This window comes from Trachinotus anak, unplaced genomic scaffold (assembly GCF_046630095.1).
Source record: "Trachinotus anak isolate AG129_WGS33_773 ecotype Australia unplaced genomic scaffold, CSIRO_AGI_Tana_v1 ptg000001l, whole genome shotgun sequence".
Lineage (NCBI taxonomy): Eukaryota > Metazoa > Chordata > Actinopteri > Carangiformes > Carangidae > Trachinotus > Trachinotus anak.
This window is the reverse complement of record NW_027273852.1, coordinates 4,471,606-4,489,920: the sequence shown is the minus strand read 5'-3', so window position 1 is coordinate 4,489,920 and position 18,315 is coordinate 4,471,606. Positions and strand designations below refer to the sequence as shown.

The 18,315-nt window shown below is 39.3% G+C and overlaps 1 protein-coding gene across 8 annotated transcripts in view; it reads left to right on the top strand.

The window, feature by feature from the left end:
• Positions 1-17,545, top strand: part of lims2 (LIM and senescent cell antigen-like domains 2) — a 29,398-nt gene extending 11,853 nt beyond the window's left edge. For 3 of the 8 annotated variants that reach the window (XM_071501794.1, XM_071501883.1, XM_071501620.1), the window contains exons 2-11: positions 7,288-7,447; positions 8,689-8,755; positions 8,923-9,043; positions 9,681-9,830; positions 10,580-10,730; positions 12,347-12,439; positions 13,405-13,453; positions 13,769-13,844; positions 14,389-14,571; positions 15,736-17,545. In XM_071501794.1, coding sequence (XP_071357895.1) covers positions 7,288-7,447; positions 8,689-8,755; positions 8,923-9,043; positions 9,681-9,830; positions 10,580-10,730; positions 12,347-12,439; positions 13,405-13,453; positions 13,769-13,844; positions 14,389-14,530 — 1,009 coding nt within the window. In that variant the 3' untranslated portion in view covers positions 14,531-14,571; positions 15,736-17,545. Of the gene's footprint in view, positions 1-2,214; positions 2,613-7,287; positions 7,448-8,688; positions 8,756-8,922; positions 9,044-9,680; positions 9,831-10,579; positions 10,731-12,346; positions 12,440-13,404; positions 13,454-13,768; positions 13,845-14,388; positions 14,572-15,735 lie in introns of those variants that run through there. The other 5 variants (XM_071501972.1, XM_071502057.1, XM_071501707.1 and 2 more) reach the window with 3 other exon arrangements.
• Positions 17,546-18,315: the final 770 nt, after the last annotated feature.

The window sequence follows — 18,315 nt, the reverse complement described above, 5'->3', positions numbered from 1 at the left end:
CTGGGCACCAGAGGCGTGCACAGTTCATGTGCTCTCATTTTAGGGTGGAACTCTCTGCAGCATGGCAATGGCTGCAATCAGGAGGAAAGACGTGTTTCCTTTTAAGCACCCACCCTCTGCCCATTGTACCCCAGTCACTCAACACTGGTTCCCAGTGGATGAGACTCCCCCACACAGCAGGTGACTTTGATATAGAGACAATGATCTGGAAAGGCTTTGGAGGCTTTAAATGTTGCCTGGTGAAAAGTTTGGCTCATTATGTCATTCATGTCAAAACCCAGACTGTCTCTTGTTTAGGCTTTCAAAGTGGGGAACGTGAGTTTAAGTGACAGAATCCTTTTTTGGTGTTAAGCTGTACTGAATATACTACACTACAAAACACCACTACTTAAGTAAAGAGAATTAATCTTGGGGAAAAAATGCTCATAATGACAATTAAAAAAAAAAATTGGCAAGATTTGATCAAAGCTGAGAATTTAAATGAAATATGTGAATAAATAACTATGGATGCTATGTGCAGTTTGGCAGTCCCTTTCAGAGGAGGCAGAGTTGGCCTCTACTATGTATACAAACTCTCTTTCATACACACAGACACAAAACAGCAGCTGCCAGCACCTAGTTTGGAGTTGAGGCTCCACTGAGTGTCTATTTGTAGATTGATGGAGTAATGTAGAAGACTGTTACACTTAAGACATGTTTCAGCTGGGACACACACATACACACACGTGCACACACACACAAATGACTTAAACATTGTACTTCTGACTCTTTATACACTTGTCTATTCATTGTTTGTTCCCTTATAGTTTAGCAGGATGAAAACAGCTGCTCATCCCCAATGTAGCATCAAACATGTTTGTTTCACTGGAGTGTACTTCCAGATCTTGCTTCATGTTTTGATGGTTCGGGAAGCGGCCGTTAATTTGAGATGCCAGTTGAGCGTAACCACATGCAGAGCTATCATTTACCCAGAGGAGACACAGATTCATGATTTAGAGGAATGCCAAGGCTTAGTCCAATATTGGATTGCTAAGGGCAATGATATTCAAGCCTTTATGTTGACTCACTTGGAGAAGACTCATTCCATGTTTTCATTACATCCTGAATTTGAATCCTGTCAGAGTTCTTTACTGCTTAAAATAGGCAGTCCATAAATAATCACATGACATTGTTTATCAGTAGGGGGGTTAAAGTGTATTTGGAAACAGTGAACGTGCATGTGAAAGTGTGCAAAGATTCCAACTCAGCTAGCCAGTGTGTGTTCACTGTGGCATTCAAAGCCAAATGTGGCACTTGTTAGTTTGTCACATGCCAAACTCTTATTAGATTTTTGGGTGTCCTGCTATATAAGTACTGTAGGTACACAACACTAGAGTTGTAAAGGAAGGAGATATTATGTTGGTGGATGATAGTGAAACAAGAGACACATTCATGCAATTGAAATCAGTAGTGTAAAAGTTCTGCATTAAATTAAGTCAGATGCAGGGATCAGGTTTTTCCAACCAGTGTCAGTTAAACTATAAATAAAATACAACAAACAGCATTGCCTTCATTTCACTTCAATTTCATCCCTTGTATGTTTATCTGAACGTAGTACTACTTGATTTCTTGCTTTATTGTGTTTATTCAACAATGTCAAACATACCATGAAATAAACACTAAGTCATTATTTGTGGTTTGTCTTTTATATTGGCTTTGCAGTGCAGCATTCCCACTTTGCGCAACACTGAGTTGGAGCCACGTTGTTGTATCTTCCAGAAAACTGACAGTTCCAGCTGTTTCACATGCAAACATGCGAACACAGTCATATGCAGAGTGGTAGCATGGGTAGATATTAGCCAAAGACTGTAAATGTTGGGGACACAAAACAATTTTAAAATACAGAAAAGTTTTATTTGTGTGTCTGTGTGTGTGTGTGTGTGTGTGTGTGTGTGTGTGTGTGTGTGTATGTGTGTGTGTGTGTGTGTGTCATGGCACAGTGAACAGTGACCTCTGTGTGGACAGACCACAGGGTGGGCTCTTTAATTTCAGTAACCTTCCCAAGAATAGACAGCGAGTGTGACAGGAGGGGAGACTACATGTGTGTGTGTCTGTGTGTGAGAAAAAAAGAGAGAGTTGATGTGGGAATGAGGGAAAGAGGGAGTGTGTCCGTGAGAGAGGGGGTGTGTGTGTGTGAGGAGAGAGAGAGGAGAGTACTCCCAGCGCAGTTTGATCAGTGATTCTGTCTCCTTCTTGCTCTGTGGATCAAGCTCCCGCTACTTACTGGATTCTCCTTCTCAATACTAGAAACTACCACTGAACCAGCATACAGGATTTTTATTGGAGTATTAGGAGTTTTGACAGCAGTTAGTTTAATACAAGTGTTAGGTGGATATTTGCACTTCATTCAAAGTGTAATAGATGAGTCTGGAAATGAATGGTCGTGCCCTGCAACCTTCAATACCTGAGGATAGTGAAGCCCTGGACCATTTTCCTCATGGGGAGATGAACGGTTACCACCACAGGCTTCAGGGTGGGGACGGGGGAGAGGCTGAGCTCCCGGTGTCCAAGTCCCAGAGGAGGAAGAGTGATGTCAAAGTGTATAAGGAGTTTTGTGATTTTTACGCTCGCTTGTAAGTACAAACTGTAGTAGACAGGAGTTATAGCACTGCAGTTTAGTTGTTGCTCAAAATAAAGATTTGCACAGATAGTGATGACACTCATCTTTATGAAGTAAAATCTGATGACTGGAATTTGCTTTGTAAACAACACTTAGTGAATATGTCTTTAAGATTATGTTATATATGAGATGTCTCACCAGAGAAATACTACCAGTGTGGTGTTAAAAGATTTTATACAGCAGCCTGTAAAACCAGCAGTAAAACCTGCATCATCCTCTTTAAAAGAGCTCTAGTTCAACTGAAGAGTACTGCATTAATATACCTTTAGGTGTATGTAAGATATACATGGAAGTGTCAAGTCTATCATTCTCTGGGACAGTCCTCTACCTTAAATCACCATCATCATCCTTCTAAAACCTACCACTCATTTTAGTCTTTCTTCATTTCTGATGGACTGTCATGGCCCAAGACACAAGCTGTGGGTTGTTTCTCTGGCTCGGTGCTGTGACGGTTTTGATTGGCAGATTATTTTCCACATTATTAATTTACAAACACAGATTAAGAATAATACATTTTGGTTCCTAACATGACAATTAAACAGATGACAGTGCAGGAAATGGTGTGTTACAGTGGAGGTGTGTGTTTGTTAAGGAATTTGGTCTGCTCCTACACTGCCACAGTATTAGTCAGTATCCTTTAATCTTACTGTGGTGGTAGCGAATGTGAAGAATTCTGATATTCTAACAGCTGGATTTTACCAGCCAGTTTGACTTGCTTAAGGTGTCTTAGGTGTCATGTTTGTATAGGGATTGTTCTGTGTGCCACAAGAGGAGGCACACAGGATGGGCTATTTTTGTGCCAAAGGGGGAGTTGTTATGCAAAGTAGAAAATGCCAACTGGCATTCCAAGTATGTGTGCATGAAGGACAGGAAGGCTAAATATACATACTGTATTTCTGACTAATCTGGCCTCAGTCTTTGGGAAAACATGGACATAGAGTCACCCACAGGTTTCTGAAGGGACATTGTGAACATTTCTGCCTCAGGATCATTACGAGCTACAAAAAAGACAAAAAAAAAAGAAAATCCAAATTCAGGTTAAGAGGTCAGAGCTGAGGTGGGATAAGCAACCAGTAGCCACTTTTAGAGTGACTGAAAGATGAGACTGAGAGTCCTGTCAGTCATGGAAACATTAAAACCCCTATGTTTGGGAAAATTTGAAAATGTTTCACTTTAGCGACTTGTAGTGGTAGTACATAAAACACCCTGTCCACCATCAACAAATTTTACCAAAAAATGGTTTTTGGCAGATGTAAGCTGGTCTATGTCCATCATTACGATTTCAATTCTTATCATCTGGACTGTCCAAGCTGTATACAAAGTGGTTGGTGTCAGTAATTACTTTTTGGTCCCTAAAATTTGAAGACACAGGGCCGGCAAAAATAGTTTGGAATATGAGAAGGCCATATTGAGGGAAGTAAAAACTTAAGACTTGTGCTCAGCAAAGGCATTGATGGGGGTATGAATATTCAGACAACTGCCAGCGATATCTGGGTCTCGAAAGTCGAAAAACATTTAAAATTGTGTGAATTGTTACAGATAGCAAGTATATGAAAATGTGGCGAGATTAGAATGTCATTGTTATGTAATGGCATAGAGGAGATGCACAAGTTAAGAACTGAAAACGAGGAGACTTAGAGGAGGGAGGATGGGAGGAACATAATGTATTCATAACAGAAGTGATAGTCTGCATCCCTTCCCATTGCTGACAACTGGACTCCATTTATAGTCATAGGCCAGCGTGGTTGGCTTAATTGTGTGAAAGGAGAGTCATAAGTGCAGCAATCTGCCACACTGGTTTACTTTTGTTCTCCTGGTAAAATACCTGTTTTTGCCACAAACAGAATATTTTTTTTTAAAATGTGTGGTAGTTTGAAGTGACATAACACAAACCCTTCACACTTAGAAGTAGGGGTACAGGAGTACATTTTTCACAGATGTAAGTGAACAGAGTGGCCAGAAAACATTTGTGAGCCCTTTGCAATGACCTGTTTTTCTGCTTTAACAGGTCCTAAAATGTGATTTGATCTTCATCTAAGTCACACAATGTGCTTAAGCTAACAACACTCAAAACACTTACACTCTTTCATGACTTTATTGAACATAACCATTAAACATCCACAGAAAAAAATGGAAAAAAATAAGTGAATCCCTGAACTTCACAACTAGTAGAACAACCTTTGGCAACAATAAACTGATAACAGCTTTGTTAACAAGCTCCAATGATTGCTTTAAGCCTTTAGCTATTTCTCTGAGGTTCTTTGTTACTTTACTGATCGTTCTGCGATGTTCCTTTGGAGTAATCTTGGGCGCCCACTTTTAGGGAGAGTAGTACAGTACTAACTCATCCCCATTTATACACAGTTTGACTGTGGACTGATGACTTTGTAACCCTTTCAGCTTTATGCACATCAACAATTCTTGTCTTCTGAGGACTCCTTTTTTTGCAAGGCATGGTTCATTTCAGCAGATGCTTCTTGTGAAGAGCAAACTCAAAATGCTAAAGTGCTTTTATAAGTAGCTCTTACCCATATCTCCGATCTTGTTTCATTGGTTGGACTCCAGGTTTACTAACTCTTGACTCCAATGTTGTTGATTGTTGTCATTACACATTTTGAATGTTTTTTTCAATATGGACAAGAATAATACAATGATTTGTGTGTTATTAGTTAAAATAGATTGTGTTTGTTCATTATTGTAACTTTGATGAAGGTCTGACCATAATTTAAGACAAATTTATACAAATTTAATTGCAGTTAATTCCAAAGGCTTCAGTAAAGTTGCATACTGTTTTAGGAGTCTGGATGCCACACAGTGAAAAAAGCATTTTGGCACCACTGCAAGCTTTGAACACAGTTAGCAGCTGGTGAGAGATCATGTCCTCCTTGCAACAGTAATGACTCCTTCAGACTAATTGGTCTGCACTGTTTCATTCTGTCTACATCCTTTTTAAGAGTAAGAGTTACAGTAACAAGGACTGGGAGACTTGCCCATTGCACTAGATTATTTTGTTTCAGTCCTACAACTGCTTATAGGCTTGTCTAACTCACACAGGGTGCTAGAGGCAGATAGGAGGGTGGAAATGCCTAAGGGATGTCTCACTTCCTCCCACAAATCCTTTGGACAGGGCAGGGCTGTCAGTGTGTGTGATATCAGCCCAGGCGGGGTATGTAGAACAAAATGTATTTGATAAGTTGGTGAGGAGTTGACCCAGATGGAAGCTGTGCTTATACCTACATCTTGTTTCAGGGCATGCCAGCTACCCTTGTTCTTGAAGATGTGGTAGAACTGAAATGTGCATTGTTAAGATGGAATTTAGAGTAAAGTCCAAAGAATGAGAGACGATGAGCAGTGTGTCTGGGAGCTTTTGGAATTCTTGTTTATTTTCTCAAGTTTATATGAACAGATGGCATCAATCCATAAAAATCTTACATGTTCTTGTGTATTGTGTGTGTGTGTGTGTGTGTGTGCGTGTGTGTGTGTGTGTGTTGCCTGGATACACTTTGGTATTTTGACCTTTCAAACAAAGCAGAGAAGCCAGGATGGTCCCACTCAACATCTCTGTCTGCAGTTTAATCCAATTTGCTCCGAATTTGCCTCAAGTATTAAGCAACGTTATTATTGAAATCAGACCATTAGGACATTTACTACTGATTAATTAGTTTGGTGCAGTTTGTACATTGGCTGTTTATGCTTGGTTTGGAAACATTTTATTGTTCTTTTTGTAGTTTTGTTTTCAGTCAGAAGCAAAAAAAAATCAGAAGCAAAAACCAAACATTAAAACCCAATCAGTGGTGTGTTCATTAGTTGTATAAATAGCTCCTGTTGTGTGTGCTTATGTGTTTTTGAAGAGCAAATGTGATAGTGAGCAGAAAAAGAGTGTAAATGAATACCTTTTCATGAAGCACTGTGACAGGTTTTCGGGTGTGACCACATCTGTTCTGCAGGCTATGACAACAGTACTTCCAATATAAAAAAATTAGCCTGGGGCCTTTCCCTGTTGATATATTAGTCATGTTATATGATAATGGCCCATATCTGTGCATGTACTCGCTTCACTTACAGAAACTGCTGTTAAAGAGTTCAGTGCAGAGGAACAGTAACTTCAGCTTTTCTCTCAAAAGATAACATGTAGGTTTCCCACCTCACTGATCCCCACACCCTGATACATAGAGCCAAAATAAACCTGAAACTAAGATATTCTTTGTGTGTGTGTGTGTGTGTGTGTGTGTGTGTGTGTGTGTGTGTGTGTGTGTGTGTGTGTGTGTGGGCTGATCACCTCTTACAACACACACATTTTCCCCACTCCTCTACTTTCTCCTTTTACTGAGTACATTGTCCAGCTGTTTTCAAGACAGGAGAAACATGGGATAGAGATGTTAAGATATTGCTTATAGGTGTGTGCTGAAATTACCCTGGTGAATGCCTTACCCAATAGCTCATCGACATTTAAGAATTATGTCCTACGGAGACAAATTCCTTAAACATATACAACTAATGCATGGAAAAATCAGATGCATTATTTTTTTATGAAGCTGGAGAGATCTAGTAAAGTCTGTTTTATATCCATTTTGATTATGCAACTATACTTTAATCCTGATTATGATGTATTTTGTTTTACTTTTCAGCAACATGGCCAATGCCCTGGCCAATGCCATGTGTGAGCGCTGCAAGAGTGGCTTTGCTCCGGCAGAGAAGATAGTGAACAGTAACGGGGAACTTTACCATGAGCAGTGCTTTGTGTGCGCTCAGTGTTTCCAACAGTTCCCTGAGGGGCTCTTCTATGAGGTAACACTTTGTCCTGTGATTTCAGTGAAACTTTCATAATCCAAGAAAAGATGTGTGATGCAGTTATTGACAGGTTTAAGCACATCCAGAGGGCAATGGGTTACGATAAAAATCAGATTGCATGTGGTTTGGATTGTCTTGATCAGTCTAAACATGCCTGGGAAACACTGCAGGATGAACATTAAACCGTTTTTTGTAGAGATAAATATTTGAGAGATATGTTTGTATTCTGCCTGTGAACACAGACGTTCCTCTGAAATGATAATTTTAACCATGATTTAATTTGTCTTTTCATCTTAAAATAGATTTACAGTGATTATGATGGGTTAATGAACTGATGAACTCATTTACCTGCAGTGGGAGCACTGTTTAGTGCAAGGCTGTTGTTGGTGCACATCCCTTAGACAAAGAATTTAAACACATGGTCCTGGTTGAGGTAAATAAAGAAGGGAGAGCACAGCCTTAATGCATTATTGAATTATTTGAAGCCCCTTTCCAGTAAGCTGTTTGCTCACCAGCCTTGACACAAAGCCAGATGTTTCTCCATCAGGCTCCAGAGAACCTGATACTCCACTGCCATAAATAAAAAACAAACATTTGACTAGATTGAAGTAGGATTATACTGTTGTTGAGTATGTATATTTAAAGTAGATAGAAAATCTTGGCTCTAAAAACTGTATCTTGTACAATAAATGTGAAGCTATGATGCACTGATGGCTGCTTGGAATACCACAGTGTTTATACAGTACAACATACAGCCATGTTTGCACAGATTAGTATCACACAGGGACTTGTGAGTTGGAACATATTTAAACCCACATCTGCATCTGAAATAATGATCAACCATTCCCATGCAGTCATCCATCTTTCAGGTTTTTATTCTTTTGATCTGAGCTTTCTCCTCCAAAAGACCCTTCACATGGAGTAAATCACTCAAATCGCTCTTACAGAGCCAAAATGCTTATTTGAGTTTTAGGATAGTCTTTGCACTGTGTGACAGATGACTATTTAGATTTACTTTTTCATGGGAAAAGTCATTTTTTTTATCTGGGTTTTTTTTTTTTGTTGCCATTTTTATATCAGTACAATACAGTCTTCTTGAGTAATAATATTAGAACAAGTTTGCGTATATATATTTTTATGAATACACTGTTTATTATTATGATTGCTATTATAATGTGTTAATGTACCTTTGCGCACTTTAATTAACTGTCTGTACTTTTATTGAATTCTGTTGATAGTTTGAAGGCAGGAAATACTGTGAACATGACTTCCAGATGCTGTTCGCTCCCTGCTGCCACCAGTGTGGTAAGTGTAGGAGCCACAATAAAAGAGAATGAGTCCCATCCATGCATTCATATTCATATACAAGTCATATGGAGATGTAGCCAAGAGTATTATGCCCTTAAATAAATATAAATAAATACCTAAGTAGCTGTTCTGTCACGACCAAGTTCTCCATACTCTTCTTTCAGGTGAGTTCATCATCGGCCGTGTGATCAAGGCCATGAACAACAGCTGGCATCCGGACTGTTTCTGCTGTGATATCTGCCAGGCCGTGCTAGCTGATGTTGGTTTTGTGAAGAATGCTGGAAGGTCAGTCCCTCTGCAACCAGACATTTCACTCATGATATTTGTGTAAACATATCAGTTATTGTCGTCTACAAGGTTGTTTTGTCTTGTACTGATGTTTCTAAGACTACTATGCACTTATGTCAAGCTGACTCAGGACTTTCCTCTTCTTGTGTGTGCTCAGTTCAAAAATTATAATGAAGAGGCGCACCTCAGTGGCTCACCTGGCAGAGAATGTGCCATTAAGGCTTAGTCCTAACTGCAGTGGCCTGGGTTCGTGTCCGACCTGTGGCCCTTTGCTGCATGTCACCCCCTCTCTCTTCCTGTGTCTCTCTCTCACTGCAGCTATAATAAAGGGATAACAATCAGGAAAAATAACAAAAATATGATGCAGTGTCAGCTGAATTGAAAGCCAGTATTATGAGAGAAGTAAAGTGCAGCTTGCTGTTTGTACTGTAAACCATGTCAGGGTCAGATCCGGAACAAACTGGTCCAGTGTTCTGTCTCAAGAGAAACTCACTTTAGTTTCACTTATGTTTCTGAACTTGGTTCTGTTAATATAGGCTGTTGAATCCTAAACTGAAAGATAGAGGATTAAATTTAGCGCTGTTGCTGAGTGACTATCTCTGCATTACTTGTATCTCTCTCTCTCTCCCATCAGGCATCTGTGTCGTCCATGTCACAACAGAGAGAAAGCTCGGGGCCTTGGCAAGTACATCTGTCAAAAGTGTCACGCTATCATTGACGAGCAGCCTCTGCTGTTCAAGAATGACCCCTACCACCCTGATCACTTCAACTGCAACAACTGCGGGTAAACATGCACACACACAAATCTTGCCCGTTGTGTCAGTCTCACAAATCATTCACAGTCCTGAAAACACTACTTGTTCACATCTGCAGAGTCTCAATTCTGCACTTCTAAAGTTTTTGGGTACTTTAATGCTAGAATCCAGTGGACTGAATATATTTCTATCACCCATGTTTATCAGGTTTATTATTACAACATAAATATTTATTGCAACTCTAATTCACTGAGAAAATAAAAACTTAAAAAACTTAACAGAGACCCAAGAAAAATAGGTTGCAAGTGCACTGTTTATGCAGACTTACAATAAATTAAGCTTGGGCTGATATTCATTAATATTGAATATTGAGATATTTCCTGCCATATGCAATATTTTTCAGAATATCAGGGGAAAAAAAGTATTTAAAAACCCACCTGAAACATACAAAACAAATTAAAATAAATAAATAATGATAAGATATTAAACTTTGGTTATTGCCCAAGCCCATAATAAATATTCACACATGAAACACTTTCAGTCAGTCGCTCTCTACTGGACAGACTATGTAACTGTTAAACAAGTTGCATGTCATGTCCACATGAGGTGATCTGAATGAGTGTATATTTATGAATGCTTTCAAATGCATAAACAAATGCTTGTTTATAGTTTTGATCAGTAACTGTGACATGTGTAAACATGTCCTGCATTTGTATAATTCTGTGTCACCAGAGTCAAAGCAGAGCTGATCACGTGTTATTTCTGTCTGTCTCTGCAGTAAGGAGCTGACTGCTGATGCCAGGGAGCTGAAGGGGGAGCTCTACTGTCTGCCCTGCCATGACAAGATGGGCGTCCCCATCTGTGGGGCTTGCAGGAGACCCATCGAGGGCCGTGTGGTCAATGCCATGGGCAAGCAGTGGCATGTGGAGGTGCGATGTTAAACTGTAAACCTTTTGGAAACAACTTTTGAGCATAGTAGACTTTACTTCATTGGTTGCACAGTCACATTCAGTAAAGTGAATTTAGAGAAATGTATTTAGTATTTATTGTCAGATTGCTCTCAGATGCAGTTACATTTTAAATGACATATTGCCTATATTCTTTCTAAAGTAGTTTTGTTTTCTGTATATACCAATCTAGCCACAATATTTCCAATAATTTTTTAATAATTCATTCATGTATGTCATGTGTCTAGCCATAGTTTTTTTTCTATTTATTTGCTTTTCTATCCATTTCATTCCACTGAGTGCTCTTTAAAATGCCATATGTGTGATTCATACTTTTGCCAGCTTTATCTCCACAGTGAGGTCCAGAGCTTTAAGCTCTGAGCTGTGTGCATCATTCCTCTATTATCTGCAGTCTGTCTCTATTCTTTTTTTTCTTTGGCATCATTCCACCTTCTGTATCTCTATCTTCTCTCCCTATCATTTCACATTTTATGGCTGTTTTCCTGTCTTCCCTTGTCCACATGTAGCATCATGTGTGCACTGTGTGTGAGCGCCCATTTCAGGGCCACCCATTTTATGAGCGAGGTGGGCGCGCCTATTGTGAGAGACACTTTGACTTGGTGAGGGGATTAAGGATTGGCCTGTTGCTGACTGCTGCCCCACGTCTCATTTCTCCCTGCCTGGCTAGAATCTCCCAGTCGTCATATAAGGGTTACACTAATCTGTAACTTCACCAAATGGTCTTTTATCAGAAAGCTCTCCGTCTGTCTGTTCATCACAGCATGATGTCTCGACAGCTACAGGCCTTTTGTCTTACTTGATCATATTTTCAACCCAGTTTCCTCCATTTAGTTTCTTTTCCCAATTGAACAATTATTTGGCACTGTTTTGAATGTCAAAAAAGAAAGCCACCTGAGATGAGAATAAATAATTTTCTTCTTTACTCTTCCTTATTAACTTATTTGATCTCAAATTATGATATGTAATTGAGTTTCGTTAATTAGGTTTTAAAAATTTCAGCTTTGCAATTTCCCCATAAAATTTGAGATGAGTTGATCATGGAGGTAAAAGTCACCTACTGACATAGAAGGGAACAACTTGGGTTTAAATGGGTTGATTAGGGTCTCTGAAGAGTTTTATTGTCCAATGATATCAAACGATCTGTCATAGGCTTTTCATACTCTACAAGAAAAAGATTCTGGGGGAATCATTTTGAAATTTAAAAACGGCTAGGAATACCCTCCATCACAACATCACCTTCGATTTGGAGTACTTGCTTCAAGGAGTACTCACTGAGTTAGTTGTGAGGGCTAAATTGCACATTATCAGAAACACAGTGACATACGCTACCAGAATTCCTCCTGTCTATTTGGAGGACTAGTGCACCCTCTAGAGGTCGTTATTCTGTCTAGCTTCTCCACTCTACATTCAATTTGGACGCAGTAACAAGACATCTGGGCTGAACTGATCTGGTTGTGGTCTGAGCTGATAATGTCTAAGCCAGACTGTGCTGCTGCCTGTGACGTGGTCTGAATGTGACAATGTACTGACTGATGACTGTACTAACCATGTGTGTTTGGCCATGGGTTTGTTTGCAGCATTTTGTGTGTGCTAAGTGTGAGAAACCGTTCCTGGGACACCGTCACTACGAACGCAAGGGCCTGGCCTACTGCGAAACGCACTACAACCAGGTAACACTCAACTGTATTGGGAATATTTATGTTGAACACACCAACAGAAGCTGAAACATGTTGCTATGTTTTGCCTGTCATGAAATCTCTTCTCTGCTGGCTCCATTTAAAGTCTGCAAGTTCTCAAAAGAAGCTCAGCTCTCAGCACCAAAGTCTAGATTAGTAACAAACGAGGACTGTGCCTTTGACTAGAGCTGCTAAAAAAATGAAGCAATGATGGAAAGATTGATTGTGGAGTGTGGTCATGTGGGAAAGTCCGACATATCTGAAACTTTAAAGTCAGCTGCAGGCAGTAATGCATTTGTCATCAAAGAAGTCATTTTTACAGTCTATAATATTTCACTGGAAATGCTCTATTTTGGTTTTCAATTAATCCTCACTAACTTGAAACACCTGGTAGATATTTGAATAAAGAACACACAAACGATCACTTAAGCCACATACACAGATTTTACTGGTGTATATGAGGAATCCTGGGTGAGATATTATACATGTGTTCACTGTAGTTTTCCTTGTTTCAGAAATGTTCTATACATACATTAAAATATATGGGTCAAGACAGCTTACACTGGTATCAACACAATGACATTTCATTCCAGAGACATTTTGAACTAGTCACAGTTGTTTAAAGAAATCATTTTTAATAACACAAAAGTAGAAAAACATAAGGTTTGGCAGTAAAATGTGTAGTTTCTGTGAGTGAAATATGAACTGTGTTGGATCAGGAAGAACATCACTGGTCAATGCAATGTCTCCACCTAGTGTTCAGTCGTTTTATGGGATCAGGCAATGAACTCGTACTGAGGAAGTTATAAAATGCCTCTGTAGCCTGTTTGTTTGCATGGCATCTAAAAGCAGAGTGTTATGATGAAAACTACTACTGCTGCATTGTGTTTCATACTTTCATAACTCATCGGATGTTTCACTGCTTACTCTCTGTGTTTCTCTCCCCTCGCCACACTCAGCTGTTTGGAGATGTTTGCTACCACTGCAACCGTGTTATTGAAGGAGATGGTGAGAAAATTTTTCTAGATGGAAAATATACGTGAATGTTAAAGTGGTTTATGGATGGAATAGTCCTCTGTCACTAGTTGTGCAGCCCTGTTAACATTAGTGGTCATTAAGAGCACTTTCTACCACATGTTTCTCTTTTACATGAAGTGGACTGTATTTTGATTTATACACTTATGTTGATTTCTTTGACTTATACATGAATGTTGATATTCTTTTTTACAAGGTCTCCTTTGAAAGTTAGAGTCAGTACTTCAGTCTCTGCAGTCATATGATATTAATCTGGTTCAGTGTCTCATGCGCCTGTATTTTTTTCAGTGGTGTCTGCTCTTAACAAGGCTTGGTGTGTCAACTGTTTTGCCTGCTCTACCTGCAACACCAAGCTCACCCTCAAGTAAGTAATGCAGCGAGTCTAAGAAACACACTGTAACATTAATATGCGTTGGAACAATCCACATATTTTAGCCTGGATTTTGGACTGATTAGGTATTAATTATATTCTCTTCAGACTGTCGGGAATTCTCGTGTGAACTGGCCAAGCTCCCTCTGCTGCTTCTCACTGTTGTCGTTTACAACTTGTCTGCATTTGAGACTGTTTGCTGCTGTAGACTGTCTGTTTTTCAAACCTGTCCATTCCTGATTTTCTCACCTCTCTCTTTTAACCTTGTGTTTCTCTGGGCATGTCTCTCTACCTCTCCTCCCTTTAATCATCCCACTTCAACCCACCGATTGCTTCTCTTGCACCACTTTTCCTTCCCTTGTCCTTTTTTCTTCAAGTTTAATCTCTTTTATCTTTCCCTTGTCATTCTTCTATTTCTTTCCTCTATTTTTACCTTCTCAATGTCTCTCTCCTCCTCCTCCTCTCCAACTGCCCTTCCTATTCTCTTCCTGCCTCTTTTACACCTCTCACCATCTTTCCCTCGTCCCTGCTCTATCAGGGATAAGTTTGTGGAGGTGGATCTGAAGCCAGTGTGTAAGCACTGTTACGAACGCCTGCCGGACGACATGAAACGCCGGCTGGCCAAGCGTGAGCGCGACTCGAAAGAGAAGAAGAAGAAATTGATACCCATGTGTCTGTGATCCTCTCTTTCTCCTTTCTCATTTCCACTCTTCTTCCTTTGGTCAGTTTCCATCTTTATGTTTTTATTCTTCATCTGTTTCATGTCATCATATTTCAAACATGCTCCATGCCACTTTCATTCCTCATGTCAATGTCAGAATTAGTGCTTTTAGCAGAGCTAAGTAGGTAAATATACACCGACCGGACATATCTGAGTGACCTAACACTGGAAACATAAACGTACAAGACCCCTTCTCATCCAGAAACACAAGTCAGGATTAAGGCTGGTGCTCTGGTAACCTGTGCTATGCAAACAGGGAAATCAGATCAGTCACATGGTGAAGACAAGGCTTTGTTTCTCGGGTCTCCCGGTCTGTCTGGGCGTAAGGGGTAAAACCTTAATCACTTCCGGCGGCTTTCTGGCTGCAGCTGTGTAAGTGCCAAGGTCCCACTGGATTTGACACGTGCCCTGGTCCTGCCGGTGATTATCTGCTTTGGAAGGGAATGTCGTCCAGGGGAAGCCATAAGAGAGCTGGCCAGTGTTAGTGGAATTAATGGCATTTAGTTCAGAAAATAACCAGAAGGCACTCAGAGAACAGATCTCAAAATGTTCGGAACATTTTAATCTGTATGTGGATCTATATCAGTACACAAATCAACGATTATCTTAGGGTACTTTTGTCATTCAAGAAAGTGCAGTAGAGTGCAAAATGGGACCAAAAACATAACCCTCTTGGCTGATGTAAAAACAAAGATAACAAGCATGGGAAAAACTACATAAGTAAAATTAGACTATAAAAAACTATAAAATAGAAAACTATAAAATAAACAAAAACATGCTTTTCAGTATGATTTTTCCCACCTTTTGCATAAAGACAACAGGGACAGAGTTCAATAAGATGTGTTACAAAAAAGCACAAGTCCATTCAGCTAGTGACGGAAGTATCCATAATATTTTTTTTTTTGATCATTGACCACAATCTTCTGGGGTTTTTTTTCTTTTTGTTCTGTTTTCCATGTTAACATTTCAAAGTATGTACTGTTGCACAGGGGACTTGTTATGGTGTGAAATGGGTGATTGGCAGTGTCCTAGGGTGCAGCTACAAACCAGCAAGTTGCCAAACCATTTTTCATGTCATCAGACATAGCATTGACACATATAAATAGATACTGGGAGTAACAACATCTAACTTTCAACCTGTAACTGTTCATCTTTCTTCCACAGGAACAAATTTGTGGAGTTTGACATGAAGCCAGTATGTAAGAAGTGCTATGAGAAATTCCCTCTGGAGCTGAAGAAGAGACTGAAGAAGCTGTCAGAAACTGTTGCACGGAAGTAAATGCACAGTCGAGCCGCAGGATGGAGGGAAAGATGAGACCATGAGGTGGTCATGCATGGAAGAAGTCACATTTCCGAAATTGACAATCATATAAGATAGCATTTATCTGTTTTATATTGTTGTTATTTTACATTTAGGTTTGTTGTTTCAGTGGAACACTCCACTATTTGTCCAATCAGTTGCAGCTGCAAAGCACTGAGGATCATTTCACACGTTTGAAACTGACAGATTGTTGGTCAGTCAGTCAGTAGGTTCAACTTTAACTTGTTCTGCTCCTTTTAGCTCAAATATTGCACTGTACACTTTTCATTCGCTTGCCTTATTTCACTGCGATAGCAAATATATATATACAGTATAAGTAGAAACACACACACTGATGGTCCTGTATTTAATAATAAATGAGCTTTAAGAGATTATCCCCATTGAAACATGGGGATCATATAATTGCTAGTGTTGACAGGTTAACTGTTTGCCAACTTGTCTCTTAATGCCAAAAAAAAAATCTCCTATTTGACTTATGTTACTGATACTTTTGTACAGTAGAGTAAACCCAAACAAAGCTAGAAAAAATGCATTTGTACTGATTGTGTATGTGATATCTCTAATATTTAATGTTTTCCACCAACATGTATTATTTTATGTATTATTAATGTATTTTCTGTAATGTTATGCAAAATTAGTTTGTGTTTAGCTCCATGACATCATACTGTAGCCTCCTTAACACTATAGTGATGGACCCAGCCAGTATGTCGGATCGCCTTGTTACATACTATGCATTTTATGTGTGAAACAATCTCTATGCAAATTGGTATTTACACTGAGTTACCAGTTTATTGGGTTCATTTGTACAATCCAAAATAATCCAGCATAACCACCCTGAAATAAATCACAAGTTAAGAATGATCAGTTTTTATTTTATCTACCCTCTTTCACAGTAAAAACATGAGGGTGGCAGAATATTAGAAACACTTTCCAAGGCATTGCAGAGTCAACATCTCTGACATGCTGCCAGCAAATACTGAAAACCCCAAGCTTCACAGTGACAGGTTTTCTTACATGATAAGTGGTAACTGTGTGTGTGTGTTACAGCATGATGGCTGGTGGCATGTGCAGAGACCGGATGTGGGAGTAATGTTAGATATTAGAACATGGGTCTCTGCTTGTAATCCAGAGAAAGTGATCCTCTTAGGGAGGTGTGCTGACTTCCTCAGGGCTCAGACCCTCTTAGGAAAGAAAACCAACTGTTGTGAATGGGAAAAAAAAATTCTGTTTTTACAATGTTTCACTCATTTTAGCGTAGAAATCTTATCTCTTGCATAGTAGTTTAATAGAAAAACACATTCCACTATTTTCTGGAAATTCAAAGCCTATGTTACCGTTGTGGATTTCACTGCCTAAGCCACAACATTTCTCATATGCCATGTAGAAGTAAAACTATCCAATGGACTGAATTTCAGCTCTCTACTAAAAAAACTGTTCAGCGGATAGTTGTATTTGAGATCTTACTACCTAAGTGACTGAGATGACTCTACTGCTCTTTTATTGTATTTTATCTTCACAATGCTTGTCAAGAGACAATATTTCTCCATGTAACCACACCAAAGTGCATGCTTTAGACTTGAATGGAAAGTTATTTTTCAGTATATCTAAGATAATGCTGTCAATTCATCTGAATAAACATGTACGTCAATGCTACCAGTGTACAGGTGGTAGTGTTTTTGATTCACAATTTCTGACACCTCCCAGAGTGAAACATGACATCACTAGCAGCTGTGGGAGTCCCAGGTCTGTGTGGCAGATTCCCTAGATTTAAAATTAAATTTTCTTCATTTCCATCTTAATTGACAGCATACATGTCTCTAGCGATTACTGTTTTACTCTTGTTTTGTTTTATATATGGTTTCTAAATATTTTTAGCAGCTTTGGCTTTATTGTTCTACACTGAAAATAATATATTTGGACTTAGCTTAAATCTAAACTGCATACATTATTGAGTTGCTGGACTACTATTTGATTTCCCCAAGGGATCCAAAAAGTATCTATCTGTCTGTGTATGTATGTTTGTGTGGTACGTCTTTATCCCCACTTAAGATGCATAAAGCACAGACAACACTGATACAGAAGAAATTTGCTTGTGTAAAACTTATCACATACTTGTAGTCCTTGTCCGATATGTTGGTAGTGGACTTTCTAGGCACTTTAGATGTTTAGATTCTTATCTATCCTGCAATCACATCTGATTGTTACCAAATTCATTCTGTGGCATCACAATGAGTCCAAACACACAGTGGGAGTCAAAAGAACTGTCTTCAGTGGCAGGAGGAACAAGGAGCGCTGCAGCAGATGGTATGGCCTCCACAGAGTGCTGATCTCAAACATCATGGAGTCAGTCTGGAATTACGTGAAAAGACAGAAAACATGAGACAGCCTAAATACAAGTTCTCCAAGATGCCCGTAACAACCTA